Source organism: Rhineura floridana, chromosome 9, assembly GCF_030035675.1.
Source record: "Rhineura floridana isolate rRhiFlo1 chromosome 9, rRhiFlo1.hap2, whole genome shotgun sequence".
NCBI lineage: Eukaryota > Metazoa > Chordata > Lepidosauria > Squamata > Rhineuridae > Rhineura > Rhineura floridana.
The window spans coordinates 31,329,794-31,345,070 of NC_084488.1; the positions used below are offsets into that span (position 1 = coordinate 31,329,794).

Here is a 15,277-nt window from a genome sequence, read left to right on the forward strand (position 1 = left end):
TTTCTTAAGATTTTCATTTGAAATGACCAACTCAAGAGTTCATTCATATCTTGACTTGAATACACAGTCACTGTGGTGTTTAGCTGCCTTTTTATGCTCATTTGAATTCTCTGTCCCACTTCTGAGCATGTCAGAGCCAAAGTATTGCCATATGTTCTTCATTTGAAGCCAAATAATTCCCTACAGGATGTAACTCCTAACTAAAGCCAGTGGACTAGTAATTCCCACTGATGACTTCAGCCTGATCTTTTGCATGTTTCCTCACTTAAGTTCATTGGGACTTTCCTCAAGAAAGTGTGCAGAGTTTTGCAGTCTAACACTATGATATTATGCATTATATACTCAGACATAAGTCATACTGCATTCAGTTACTCCCAGACAAATGTATACCCAGCTAGCAGCCCAATCCTATGTAAAAAAAGAAAGAAAAAAGTCCCACCAAGCTAAATGAAGCTTGCATTAGGCTTACATTACCGCATAAGTAATCTATATAAGACAGGAGAGGATCATGTGTTAGGTAAAACTAGCAAAGAACCCCAGAAGCTCTGAGTCAAGAAATGATTGAGTTTGCCAGGCAGATGGCAGTTCAAAAATGTGCTTGTGTTTAGTTTTTCCCCCCAGCATGGTAGAGATTTCATATGTTCTTTCCAAATTATCCCTTTTCAGTTCCAGCTTTAATTCGAGACCTAGTGGACAGTCATCATGGCTCTGCCGGGCAGACAGTAAGATGCTTCGCAGAAGGGACACCACTCCCTGATGTGGAATGGCTGGTTTGCAAGGACATTAAAAAGTAAGAAATAAATGATTGTGGCTGTCTTGGAATATCATCATTGTAATTGTACACTGACAGTGTGATTAGAAATGGAAAAGCTTGTAAGTTTTAAAAAATATATAGTGACTTTAATTTTTGGAGATGGCGGGGTGGGCGGAATCTGACTGCTTTTAATAAAACACCTTTGGGGCTGCACGTTGCTGTATGCTGCCCTCTGCTGTATGCTGCCCTCGTAACACAGAATGCCAAATAAGCATGATGTTAAATACACAGATGAATTCAACATGTTTTTTTTTTACTTTCAAGACAACATCCATGTGGTTGCCCAATCAAGACTGGATCACAGCACAAGGGGAAGGGGTGGTAAACCCGTTCACACGATGTGGTGGTCCAAGCAGAAATACCCCCAGCTGCAATTTCCTTTGGGTGGGAAGCTGCCGGCTTTAATTATCACATTGTTTATGCTAGAACCCAGATGTAATGATTTCTAATAATTTGGCCTTATAAGGTGCATCTGCTTAACAATATTTTCTAAGCTGATGTTATACTAGCTTGAGAGCAGGCACAGCTGAGGCAAAGACAGTATGCTGAAATGAAAGGATAAAATTCCAGAACTATATGTGGCTACCAGCCTACTGCAACAGAAGTACTGCTTTGTGTTCATTGGCTATCATTACTGGGCACTTCCAGATGACCTGTTTATTGAGCATTCATTCTGATTTGTTTGTAGACAGGTTAGATGGCATTGCATCAAAGAAAGTGTTATACACTTTCCAGTGCATTTTCCTGTCACTTTCCTTACCACAAAAAGTGTGATCATTTGGGGAAGCAGGTTTGTTGCACAAGACCTCCCAATCAGCTACAACGTGAATTGTATATGCTTGAATCCCATCCAAAAATAGCAGCAGCCTGAAAGTGTCCCCTGCAGTTTCCAATATAGTGTCTGTATAAGGACAAGAAATCTTTAAGGCCAGTCTTGATGTTTTGTAGGCAATATGTTTTTATGGAAGGGGTTGCCTTCCAGATGTTTTGGGCAAATCCCATCATCCCTGACTAATGGCCATGCTGATTAGGGTTGATGGGAGTCTGAAATATGGAGGATAACACATTGGCTAATCCTGCCTTATGAACAATAAAAGAGCAATGTTTGGCTTGATCATCCTAATTTAGATTTATATTTATCTTCAGGTGCAGCAATGATACCACATGGACTCTCCTGACTAACAATATCTCAGATATTACCATGGAGACCCATCTTGATGAGAAAAACATGGTAGAAAGCCAGGTGACTTTTCAGAAGGTGGAAGAAACTTTGGCTGTTCGATGTATGGCAAAGAATGACCTTGGCACCGTTACGCGGGAACTGAAGCTGGTGGCTCCGAGTGAGTTAATTTTGTATATGATTGCTGCAGCTGTCATTGACTCTATCTCCTTAAAACGATCCAAAGAGATGCAGTGAGAACATAAATGTAAATGTACATTCCGACTTATGGCGACCCTATGAATAGGGTTTTCATGAGGCCGAGAGTCAGTGACTGCCCCAAGGTCACCCAGTGAGCTTCATGGCTATGTGGGGACTCAAACCCTGGTCTGCCAGGTCGTAGTCCAACACCTTAACCACTAAAAAAAAATGCTATTTGGACAGAACTTGCGGAATGAGCAGGAGGGCCGTCAAACGCAGTGGGGATGGCTTAACAATTTTAGAAGTAAATGAAGAAATACATATTGCCATCTAAAAGGGGGAAGCACCATAAGGCCATTCAGAGCCTAAAATTACCTAACTGTGCCACTGTTTTAACTGGCCATACATTATTCATCAGTTTTAAGCACTATGATGCTTCCAACGCATCTTTAGAAGGTTTATTTATATATTTTTATTTATTATATGATTTATATCCCGCCCTTCCTCCCAGCAAGAGCCCAGGTTCAGGCAAGATATATAAGAGTTCAGTGTTCTCTCTCTCTCTCTGTGTACGTACTTACATACAGAGACTAAATGACCAAAGCTCTTTCTAAACAGTTTCACAGATCACAGAAAGCTACCCAAATAATTTTACTTAATGATTAATGATACTGAGTGTTGCTAAACTGTCTTTGCTGAAATAATTACTAGACTACTGAGAACAGGAGTAGATGGAGAATTGTGTGAAACTTTGAGGCTCTTCTTCCCCCTCATGTCACTCTACAACTTTTGTCACAATGGATGTGTGTGAGGAATTTACATAGGAAAGATTGTTATCATATAGATCTTTAATCTCAAGAAAGACAGGAAATAGCAACTGGTTGTTAAAAGGTGGATGCATACAAATTTAAAAGGGCACATGATTCAGACAAGCTAAGCACTTTTAAATCCCTTTTATTTCTGTGGGAAAGACTTAAGTCACAATCTTGTGCATGTCTAATCAGAAGTAAGTCTATTGAGTTGAATGGGATCTACTTTGAGATAACTGTCCGTAATAATGCTTCATTGAACCCAGTGGGATTTATTTCAGAGTAATCCTGTACAGAATTGTGCTTCACAGCTCATGCCTAATTCTTCCATCAGAATCAACTAGTCTGCCAAACTACATACCAGATTAATTGCACATCATTTGCTTGTGACTGCAAGATTTCTCTTTCACAAAAAGCCAGTGCAAGAGGCCCAGTCTGGAGTGGGACCCTTGCTGCAATTCAGATCCGGATCAGGCAGAGCCAGCCATAACATTAGGCAGAGTGATGCAGTTGACTTGCCTCAGGCAGCTGATTTTGAGTGTCATCCAAGGGCAGCAAATTGCTGGTTACTTCATTTATTATTACGATGGTATTTTTTCCAGGGAGAGGCACATATTGGTTGTTCTGCCTCAGATGCCAAAATAACTTGGCCAGCCTTGGATACTATCAGGGGTGTAGTGGTCTGGGGTCTTGGGAGAACTTAGACCCTTTACATTTTGGGGAGCAGCATCCCAGCAGGGTCCCTATGTCTCCAGCATCCTATGACCCTGAAAGGAGAGTGTGTTAGCCACCAAGAAGTCTTTTAACATGCTTCTTTGTCCCTTCCTGCTGATTGGAGCCAATCAGAGTGAAAGGAGGTGAGTCAGCTATTGAGAAGACTCTTCTCAATAGCTAACACTCTCCCCTTGCATGCTTATTGGCTCCTAGGGATGTTTGTTGTTGTGAGAGAAGGCTTTAACAAGGCTCTCATTCTTAACTCAGCAGCTAAAAAATAAAGGATAGGAGAGGATGTGGCTGTGACTATAATGAAGGGACCCTGCACTTCTGAATTTGCCACTACACTACTGAATACTATGCACCTTGACTGAGGATGAAGCATTGTTTGCTTTTCCACCTCAGGCAACAAAATGCCTTGGACCACACTATTTTTTTTTGGGGGGGGAGCTCCCATTGGAGAGAAAAATATGAACTGCTTCTCTCCTTTTTCCTATAGCTTTAAGATCAGAACTGACTGTGGCTGCTGCAGTGCTTGTGTTGCTCGTGATTGTAATCATCTCGCTGATTGTCCTGGTAATCATATGGAAACAGGTAATTTAGAAATGTGCTTCTTTCAAACTCTGTCTTCACTTATTCAGTAGGGAGGAAGCTAACATGCTGCATTCCATGTCTTGTGCATTGCAGAAACCAAGATATGAAATAAGATGGAGAGTCATAGAGTCCATCAGCCCTGATGGCCATGAATATATTTATGTGGACCCCATGCAGCTGCCTTATGATTCAAGATGGGAATTTCCGAGAGATGGACTAGTGCTTGGTAAGGATCACAAAAAGACCTGCTAGTGCTACAGAGAGAGCAATGTTCATTTCATGTAGAATGTTGATATCATTATTAGTAATGGTATTTATTTAGTCACTGAGTGAGGAAATTTTATTATTATTATTAATTATTACATTTATATCCTACCCTTCCTCCTAGAGCCCGGGGCGGCAAACAAAAACACTAAAACACTCTAAAACATATTAAAACAAAACTTCTTTAGCTGTGCAGCTAATAGCAAGCTCCTTCTCGGAATGTGACTCCTTAATGCAGCCAGAATGCGAGATATCAGCAGTCTTGGGGGAGCCCCAAGCTTTACAGAAATGCAACGAGACAGAAAGGGGGAGAGAGAGAACGAAATGAAGGGGAACCCCCAAAATGGTTGAATGCAAACTAAGCATGCACAATGGCCACAGAAGGCTGTCTGACTGACTGCTGGAGAGGGAATCGAATGGCATATCCTGCACAAGGGCATGGCTGGCTGGAACTCTGAACAGGAGTATTGCACACTGCAATATTTTGTTGCAGGTTTCACTTGTATATTTTAATGCTCCCATATGTACGAAGTTTTTTTTTACATGTTCTAAACTTGTATATAGGGGAAGGGCTGTACTAAACCTTTCACCCTGATATGCTTGTCCCAACACTACAGCAACACCAGAGAGGGGATGAGTCACAGAATCATGGGCTCCTCCCATGTAGCCTTGTGTGGGAAAGAGCCCTGCAGCTGCCATTAACATGGCCAGCTCAAAAAGAGGACAGGGCTCTTGCAACTATCCAAGAAAACATTTTGGCAATATCTGCTGACATATCCTCTTCTTTGCAACTTTGAAAGGTGCAAGAGCCCAGTTCTTTTAAAAACACTGTTCACCTAACTCAGCCACCACCCATCTAACATGAAAAGGGGATCCACCATGGTGAATTATTTCACTATAGGATAACTTGAAAGGAGGGTTTTGGTGTACAAATCATCACTATAGACTACAACTGGAGCATACTACATGATTGTTTATTGAAAAGCCACAACCAATTAATTTGTTTAAATTCTTTAACTTGTTTCAACCTCTCACCCTGCTTGCAAGGGGTTACTAAAGGCCAAACTATGGAAACTGAAAGGGGGGGTGGAATGGAAAGCTCATGGATAATTATGAATGTGTGCCTTCCCTTCTCTCATTTTTGAAGAAAGATGGTTTGATCCAGGGACAGGGAACCCGTGGCCCTCCAGTTCTCAGTGCTAGGGCCCATCCCTGGAAGATGTAAAAGAATGCCTCTGATTTCGCACAGAGTACTTTCCCTTCACAGAGATAAGCCGCTGCCTGCAGGAACAAGCTGTGAATTCTCATCTGACTCTGGACATTCATGTTGTAAACACCTGATAAACAAGTCTTTTATCCAAATGAATGTATATGGGGAGGATAACCTGGAGACCCACTTATAAATCCCTGACATTCAGGAAGTTCTCCCACTCTTCCCTGCACGTATTGAGCAAAAGTGTGGGCAGAGTAGGAAGTATTTTTCATGTTGAATACATACCACCAAGACATTGAGTGGAACAGGCAGAGGATGATGACTAGATTGAGCCACACCAGTAAATATTTAAGAGGAGCAGCATCCTGCCATGTGGTCCACAGATCTCAAATCACAAAGGCCTTTGGGGCTTTGGTTTAAGCTCAGCGTGTTGGCGTGGGCTTGAAATGCCATAGGAAGCTTTCTTCATCCTGGTTATATCACAAGAAGCCAGATCAAAGTTTTGTTTGGTGAATGAACTGGATGCTTCCTAGTGGGATTTTCAGGAACAGACCTGACTGTACTTGCATTAAAACCAATGATGAATTCTAATGGGAGAATTATTTGGTCAAGCTTCTCCCAGGATCACCTTTAATTTATCACACAGGCTTTGAAGGTTGCACCGAAATCTGAATTATGACGCAGATTGTGTGGGCCTTGAGGGTAAATTTACATTGCACAATGATCATAATTTTCGTGATCTGATCTGCCTGCACAAATGTGGAACTAGCATTGAGACAGATGAAAGTTGTCCTGGAACCCAGACACCAGAAGGGGGAATAGGGGCGTAGATACAGGGGACACAGTAATTAGAAGGACTGCAACCTTAACAAAGTGAGAAAGCTCCATTTCATTGCCCAGAAAGAGCTGCACACCTATTTTCAGAGGGAATCATGAGGTCTAGAGACCTGCCTTATGAATGAAAAGTGGAAATGCTTGGGGCCCTGTAGAAACTGCTATGACAGATCTTCACTACAAATGCAAACCCTTATGAAGCCAGTTTAACCTCTCATGGTTTAAGCCAAACTGAATTGCAGAGCTTGGAAAAGTTACTTTTTTGAACTAAAACTCCCATCAGCCTCAGCCAGCATGGCCACTGGATTGGGCTGATGGGAGTTATAGTTCAAAAAAGTAACTTTCCCGAGCTCTGCTGAATTGTAAACTAACTCTGGGAATTGTAATTGTTTCAGGATGCTGCAATGTCTATGTTACAGATTCAGCTACTTCATAGAAGTACCTTGACTGGGAATCACAACAGTGAAATAGGCTGTGCTTGCCCTTAGTTTCTGCAGCCATAATTCTGGGAATGCACCAAGCATGTAAATTCCCGCACCTTAGGGACTGCCAACATTTGAACTGGACCCCTCTAGCTATCCCTTTAACAGTACTTTGATCTACAGCAGGGGTTGAGAAACTGTAGCCCTTCAGATGTTGTTGGACTCCTACCTACCCCACCAATCAGCATGCCCAATGGTCAGGGATGATGGAAGTTGTAATCCAGCAACATCTGAAGAGCCACAGCTTCTACAGTAAGCAGCAGGAGACACTGTTTAGCTGCCTGCCATAAAAACCTTCACCTGCTGGTTTCTTTACAGAAGATTTTACAGACTAGGTTGATTTGAGATTTTAGCCTGTTTTATGATATTTTGTGGTATTATTGATACTGTTGTAGTTTTATATTATTATTATGTTCTGAACTGATTATATTATATTATTTTGTTCTTGATATGGAAGCCGCTTTGAGGTCACCTGGTGATGAAAAGTGGCGTACAAATATATTAAATAAACAAACAAACAAACAAATAAATAATAAGATTTCTCTTAAAGACACAGGAGCAAGCCAGCCAGTTCGCCTCCTGGCCAGTTTGCAGCTCTATGTGCTTTCCTCGAGATGGCATTTAAATCAAACAGAGACCTTTTTAAGACTATAGTGAGAAACAAGATCATAAGAAGAGCCTGCTGGCTGATCTAGTCCAGCATTCTGTTCTCACAATGGCCAATTAGATACCTATGGGAAGCTCACAAGCAGGACCTGAGTGCAAGAGCACTCTCCCCTCCTGCAGCTGGTTTTCAGGAGTATATTGCCTCTAGTACCACTGATAGCCTTACCCTCCATGGATTTATCTAATCTTCTTTTAAAGCCATCCAAGTCGGTGGCCATCACCACTTTTCGTGGGAACGAATTCCATAGTTTAAGTATGCGCTGTATGAAGAAAAATATTCTTTTGCCTGTCCTGAAATCTTCCAACATTCAGCTTCATTGAATGTCCGCAAGTTCTAGTGTTATGAAGACTCCTCTGTACTTTTACATTCGATGCTTCATTTTAGATACACTAGATGTCTGGGAAAGGTGGGGAGGAAAGTACAAACAAAACAGAAAACCTGATTTACAGGGAGATCAACGTGGGTAAATGCTGACTGGCTATGTTGTTGTTGGCATTTGGGAAATGCACTAAAATCTATTCCTGCTGTATATTAAACTTTAGTTCTTTGTTTGCTGAACTTCTGAAGATTTTCTTTTTCTTTCCCTCACATATGGGACAAATTTCCTTCAAGCTAAGGCTTTGATAATTTCTAGTCTGTTGATAATGCCATATAAAAGAATGGAATTTTACTGTTAGAATATGGCTGTGATTGACAGAGACGTTCTGGTACTGAATTAGCTGTATTACCTTCCTGCTAAGCAGAAGAACACAAGCCATTTGGAGGTGTTCCAAGAAGGTATAATGAACACACATGGGAGACAATGCTTGCCTCAATGATATTGCCCCCCTAGGTGTTATTATATATCCTTTGAGCTTATGAAAAGGGCTGAGAGTGCAGCTGGTGCAAAATGAGGTGGTGAGACTGCTTACTAGGGCAGGGTATCGCCAACATGTCACCCTGCTGCTGAATGAATTGCACTGGCTGCCCATTTGCTACTGGGCCAAGTTCAAGGTTCTAGTTTTGGTGTACAAAGCCCTATACAGCTCGGGACCAGGATACCTGAAAGACCGTCTTATCCCCTATATACCCAGTTGATCACTGCACTCTGCAGGTGAGGGCCTCCTGCAGATACCATCTTATCAGGAGGTTCGTTCTGCACAATATAGGAAACAGACCTTTAGTGTGGCGGCACCTACCCTGTGGAATTCCCTCCCTTTCAATATTAGGCAGGCACCATCTCTGCTATCTTTTCAGCGCCTTTTGAAGACTTTCCTCTTTCAACAAGCCTTTTAAGTTGAGACCTATCCCAGTCTGCATCTGTGTTGGAATTGCTTAATATGTTTTTTAATAATGTTTTAAACCCTTTTTTAAAGTTGGTTTTTTAAAAATGTTTTTAACGCTGGTTTGTTTTAATGTATTTTAAGATCTGTTTTTATGATGTTTTAAAGTGTTTTTAGCACTTTGTTTGCTGCCCTGGGCTCCTGCTGGGAGGAAGGGTGGGATACAAAGTAAATAAATAAAGAGTGACATAAGCCATGTTCAGGTGACTGCCTGCACACTCAAAGGGTTAAACCAGGGCAGGGGGATACACACAAGCCCCTCCCCGCACCCCATCCCCAGACACACTGGATGCTCTTCCGATCTTTGTGTGTTTAGCTATAGACTCTAAACTAGGGGTAGCCAACATATTGCCCTTTAGATGTTGTTGGACTACAACTCCCATCATCCCTGACCATCCCTGCCTGGGGCTGATGAAAGTTGTAGTCCAGCAACATCTTGTGGACACCACATTGGCTATCTGTGTTCCAAGCCTTTCCATATCCCCTGCATATTTTCCACAGAACCCTGGCATGTTACAGAGGAGTCTGGGCCATGGTCTAAGGTACACACTCAGACCACACGGGATAATTGGTGATTCTGTATTATTTTATATGAACTGCAAGTGCATTATTATTGAAAATATTACTATGGCAGTATATTGCAGGGGAAGATGGGTAGTGATGGGCAAGTTTTTCTCAGAGAACCTTGTCCACCATAAGTGATCTCCTCCTCGAGGAACACCTGATAAGCTTCATTTCTTTGAGCATAGTTTGAAAACTACTGATCTGAAGGTTTAATTAAACCATTTGATGCAATATTGCTGGGATGAGCTAGATCAAACTTTGATTCACCAAAGCAGTTTGCTTATGAATGATTTACTCTAGAACAATCCTACTAATGTCAGTGGAATTGCCTTGGGGTGATGGGATTGGAGATGTTCAGTCTAGCAATGGATGTTGGAATCATAATATCAGAGCTTGGAAAAGTTACTTTTTTGAACTACAACTCCCATCAGCCCAATCCAGTGGCCAGTAACTTTTCCAAACTCTGCATAATACGTGCCCAAATTTCCCATGTGAGCAGGTATTTCCTGTTTGCTCCATTTGAAGAATTAGCTCATGATGGGTAAAGGGATATTTTTTAATTAGATAAACAAATGAACTCATGCATTTCACACTCAAGTGCATATCAGCAGCATGATCTAAGGGGTGTGTTACACCATGAGATGATATGAGAGGTCACTTCCCAGTGGTTAACTGCACTCTGTTGTCCACAGGCCGAATCCTTGGCTCTGGAGCTTTTGGGAAAGTAGTTGAAGGAACTGCATATGGATTAAGCCGGTCACAGCCAGTGATGAAAGTGGCTGTGAAAATGTTGAAACGTAAGTGCTTTTCCAGTTAAGTAATCCAACCCATCACTCTGGCTCATGTCAAATCATGAGAATGACTAAATAAGAATTTAAAAATAAAACAACTGGCATGGTGTTTACCATGACATAGTTTTCATTCTTGATGCTTTTGATTCCACCAACTTGTGTATGTTTTCATGCTTTTATTGTCATTGCTTTATGTTTGGTGGTTATTGATATTCATTGTTTTGTGACTGTATTTTGTGATGCAATCCTAACCATGCCTACTCAGTTCTATTGAATTCAGTGAGGATTAGGACTGCAACCTTAGTTTTCACCCTGGGATTTTTCAGGATGAAGGGTAGGTAAGAAATCCCATAAATAAAATAATAATAAAAAAGAAACATATAAACAAAGATACCATCACAAGAAACTGCCTTTGCCCGCTAAATCTCTCAAAATATCACTTATATTAGGAATGGAGAACCTGTGGCCATCAAGATGTTATTGGACTCTGACTCCCATCAGCCACAATCAGCATGGCCAATGATCAGGGATCATGGGATGGTCAACAGCATCTGGAGAGCCAGCAGTTCCCCATCAAAAGCTGGGTCCCTCAGAGCACTTGCACTGTAATCCTCAGAGGGTTTAATTCTGGAAGTGCCAGCATTGGGTCTACTTCAAAAGCAGGCATATATGGGACTACATCATAATGGCTCTATGCTACCTTGAAGATCCTTGGCAGTATGTCACACAATACCAGTCCTTGGGGCTCATGGGCAGGAGAGTGCTGTTGGGCTCACTGCTTGTGGGCTTCCCACAGGCATTTGGTTGGCCACTGTGAGGACTAGATAGACCTTTAGTCTGATCCAGCAGGGCTCTTCTCATGTTCTTAAGGCCTTTTATTTAGTTGACTTTAATTTAATAGTAAATAGCCTGTTTAATCATCTGTGCCCACATATTGTGCTAATTAATCCTAGTAATGTTGTGGACTATCGCTGTGCACTCTAGCTGAAGAGGTGGGAACTTTGATCAAAAGGGAAATAAAAGTGGTATTTTACATGATTTAAGTTTTTGAGCTATTCCCCCACCTAACACACACACATTTTAGAGAAATCATGAGGATATAGTGGAATGGGCTTGACTCAAATAGTAGCAGAACAGAGACAAATCTGCACCTATACGACTGTAACACTGGCATAAAATGATGCCAATTGAGCCAAACCAGACTGATCTCAAGCACATTCAAACTGGTTTATCTGAAATTAACCTACCCTGATTCAGAAACTGACCCAGTTTGAAGAATTATACAAAGGCATCATTGTTTATTTGTTATGCAAGACAAATCTTCTAGTTGGGAAACCAATGATTTTAGGCTGCAACCTAAATTACCTAGGAGTGAATCCCATTGAACTCAACAGGGTTGAGCAGACACCCATAGGTTTGCACTGATTCTTTTTATTTCCCAGCAGCTTTTACTCAGGTGGGTTTCCCACAAAACCCTGTCACAAGTACATCGTTAACATCACTTTATCTTACCTGTTCAATACTATGAACATTGTTCAAGCCACAAATGTGCATTCTCATTGGCAGCTCTATTTATTTTTCCAACAGCCACTGCAAGATCTAGTGAAAAGCAGGCCCTCATGTCTGAATTAAAGATAATGACCCATCTTGGACCCCACTTGAACATAGTGAACCTGTTAGGAGCTTGTACAAAATCAGGTAGGTTTGTCTAGCAGTTTTTTCTCACTATTGAAATGAGAACGGAAAGGCACCTTGATGTTCTATTTGTTTGATCTCACTGATCTGGTAGTCAGACAGGCATGCACGCACCATAATTTGCCAAGTTTAAAAAGGTAGATGATATGGCTTTTGAGAGTCATTTCACCATAAATGTTCTATAACTTTTTGCCCACATCACATAAGCATCTGCTGGATGTAGCCATCATTGCATCAAGATTATTAGCCCTGCACCATTTGTGACCCACCAAGCCAAACACAGCCTGGCTGGCCATTGATGGAAGCTCACCTGAAGCTCAAAAGTAGTAGGGTTGTCAAGCATCTGGCAGGTCACCATTCACAGCGGATGGGTCACAAATGGCAAAGACCTGATTCAGATTGTCAAATAACGCTTCAGGACAGAGTTTATAGGTGTTAATGCAGGGAAGGCCAGATTGCAGCTGCAGATTGCATTTCCTGGAACCCTCAATGGCCTCCTTTAATCTGAAAAGGTGTGGCATGAATACCAAAAATCCTCTCAGGCAGTCTTTGTCTCTCTTGTGTTGGGTGTTCATGCAAAGGAAGAATGGCAGTACAGTTGGAACAGTGAACTTCTTGCTGATCTTAGTGATGACCTCGCCATTCTCTAGAGATGACCTTGGCAAGAGGCTAAATGTTCTTTTTTGCCTTCTTCTCCCATCACCATTAGGTCCAATTTACATCATAACAGAATACTGCTTTTATGGAGACTTGGTGAACTACCTGCATAAAAACAGGGACAACTTTCTGAGTCGACATCCTGAAAAGCTCAAGAAGGATCTGGACATCTTTGGGATGAACTCAGTTGATGAAAGTACTAGGAGGTAGGATTTATTTTTCAAGCCTGGAAATTGTTTTCTTTCTAGGGTAAGTTGCATAACAATAGGAAGCATGGATATAATGGTTATGGTTCTTTTGGGATGGCAAGAAAGATATACCTTATGTGAAATGGGTGAGGCGTTTTGCCAAATATTGTTGGGGTGGATGGAGAGTGAAATTCTCCAACAGTGTTTCTGAGAACATTTTGTTCTGAGAAATGTTGGCTCATTCAATATTTAATGAAGCGCTATCGTTGGTTCAAATTAGTGGATGTGGGAAGAAAATGGCTGAGGAGCACTAGAAGGAGGTCAAACCCATTGCTTCTTGCAACAGTATTAAAAGTAGATCCACAGTTGCACCCAGAATTCATGGATGGCAAAACTGTGGAGGTTTTTTCACCAAATATTCTCCAGGAGGACTGAAATTCTCAGACAGTTTAGGAACAGCTTGAAAAATAAAATGTCCAAAAATTTGATAAGAAATTTTTGATGGGAAGTTTCATGTTATAACTATATCTACTCTGTTCTGTGGTCAGCAAATGTAGGGGTGAGTGTGGCATAAATCCCACCATGTATTTATTTCTCTACAATGTTGTTGTGCCTTTATTCCAGCTATGTAATTCTATCCTTTGAAAACAATGGTGAATATATGGATATGAAGCAAGCAGAGACAATGCAGTACGTGCCAATGCTAGAAAGGAAAGACAGGTCAAAATATTCTGACATACAAAGGTCATTGTATGATAGGCCTGCTTCATATAAGAAAAAATATATTTCAGGTAAGTTTACTTTTCTAATACAAGGCTAAGAAGCCCTCCAGGCATCCTTTTTATTTAGCATTCAGGATGATTTGTGCTCTTAATAGTATCAGTGTGGTCACTAGGGATGTGATTTGCTTGTTGGTGCCAGTTCAGTTTCATTCCATCAAACTGGCAGGTGGATCTGTTTCATGTTACCTATTTTTCTTTAACTGTTCCAATCCTGCCAACCCTGAAAAATAACAATATTGTTAACAATGTTTTCCTTTTGGAAAATAAAGGAAAGTGGTTTTCCCTCTGCCCAGTGCCCACCCACCCAATTATCCCTCCTCCTCCTCCTCCTGAATCATATAGGATCCTCTCCCCAAGCCCTAGGAGAAGGCGAGAGTTCTCTTAGTTAGTTACCATCTGAGAAAGCACAAGATCGCATGATCAGTTTTACAGTTAGCAAAGCAAAGAGCAACCCAGTCAACTTAACATTAGCAAAACAAAGATGCAGGCTGAGCAAAGCAAAGATACACAGGACGGTCAGTTTCATATTAGCAAAGCAAAGATGCACAGGCTGGATAGTTTCACATTAGCAAAGCAAACACACACAGGCTGGTCAGTGTCATGTTAGCAAAGTTTTATTTTTTTTTACAAAAACAAAAATCTGATGTTGGGAAAAGCTGCTGAAACTCACAACATTCAGGATCAGTCTGCAAAGGTAGTGAACATGTGGACTCTCAGGAAGTCTGGTACTAAGTTCAATTTTAGTGAGATTGTTGCCCATTCCTAGTGGTCACACATACTTCTGTATTCAAGTTCATTTGTGTCCTCAAAACATTTGGGACGGTCACATGGCATAATTAACAATCTGTGCATAGTCCATAGCTTCCAGCAAAAATCCTAAGACTTTTCATACCAGAAATCTTCCAGGGTGTTGTTGTTGTTTTTAAGCTACTGGCGCCATAACGTAATGTGCTGAATGGAAGTTGTTTCTTCATGACAAAGCCACTCTCACATTCTTCCTGTTGATGATGTTTTTGTACAATTGAGTGAAGGTTTAGCACAGCAGTCACAGCCTGAACATTAAAACTGTAAAAATGAAAGTATGATACTGGCATAGTGTCATAGAGCAAAGAACCTAATGCATAAATTAAAAGGGGGCGGGGTCTGCAGTCAGACTTCTCAAAGTTGTTTGGGTTACATGGGCTTAGCCCATTTTTGCAGTCTCAAAACTGCAAAAATTGACACAGAAAATAAATTAGTGGATGGTTAGATCCATTCTCAGGGCCCCAATAGCTCAAGAACCACTCTCCCCACAGATACCAACATGGACATTGCATTCATCATCTGAGACCCTTCTTCGTGTACCCTCTCTGAGGAAGATGCAGCAGGTGGTAACAAGAAAACAGCCTTTTCCATGGTGGCTCTCCATTTATGGAATGCTCTCCCTAAGGAAGCATGCCTGGAGACATCATTATCCATCTCTAGGCGCCAGGCAAAAGTATACTTTTTAACCCAGGCTTCTGTTTTTTAATTGGGAGAGTACTTAGA

General features: G+C 41.3%; 1 protein-coding gene across 3 annotated transcripts in view; it reads left to right on the plus strand.

Moving 5' to 3' along the window:
- The window catches only part of PDGFRA (platelet derived growth factor receptor alpha), a 67,592-nt gene that overhangs the window by 37,732 nt on the left and 14,583 nt on the right, over positions 1-15,277 (plus strand). For all 3 annotated transcript variants that reach the window (XM_061583223.1, XM_061583224.1, XM_061583225.1), the window contains exons 9-16: positions 667-790; positions 1,961-2,154; positions 4,197-4,291; positions 4,385-4,517; positions 10,330-10,434; positions 12,016-12,126; positions 12,833-12,986; positions 13,593-13,759. In XM_061583223.1, the coding sequence (XP_061439207.1) occupies positions 667-790; positions 1,961-2,154; positions 4,197-4,291; positions 4,385-4,517; positions 10,330-10,434; positions 12,016-12,126; positions 12,833-12,986; positions 13,593-13,759 (1,083 nt within the window). The remainder of the gene's footprint in view (positions 1-666; positions 791-1,960; positions 2,155-4,196; positions 4,292-4,384; positions 4,518-10,329; positions 10,435-12,015; positions 12,127-12,832; positions 12,987-13,592; positions 13,760-15,277) is intronic.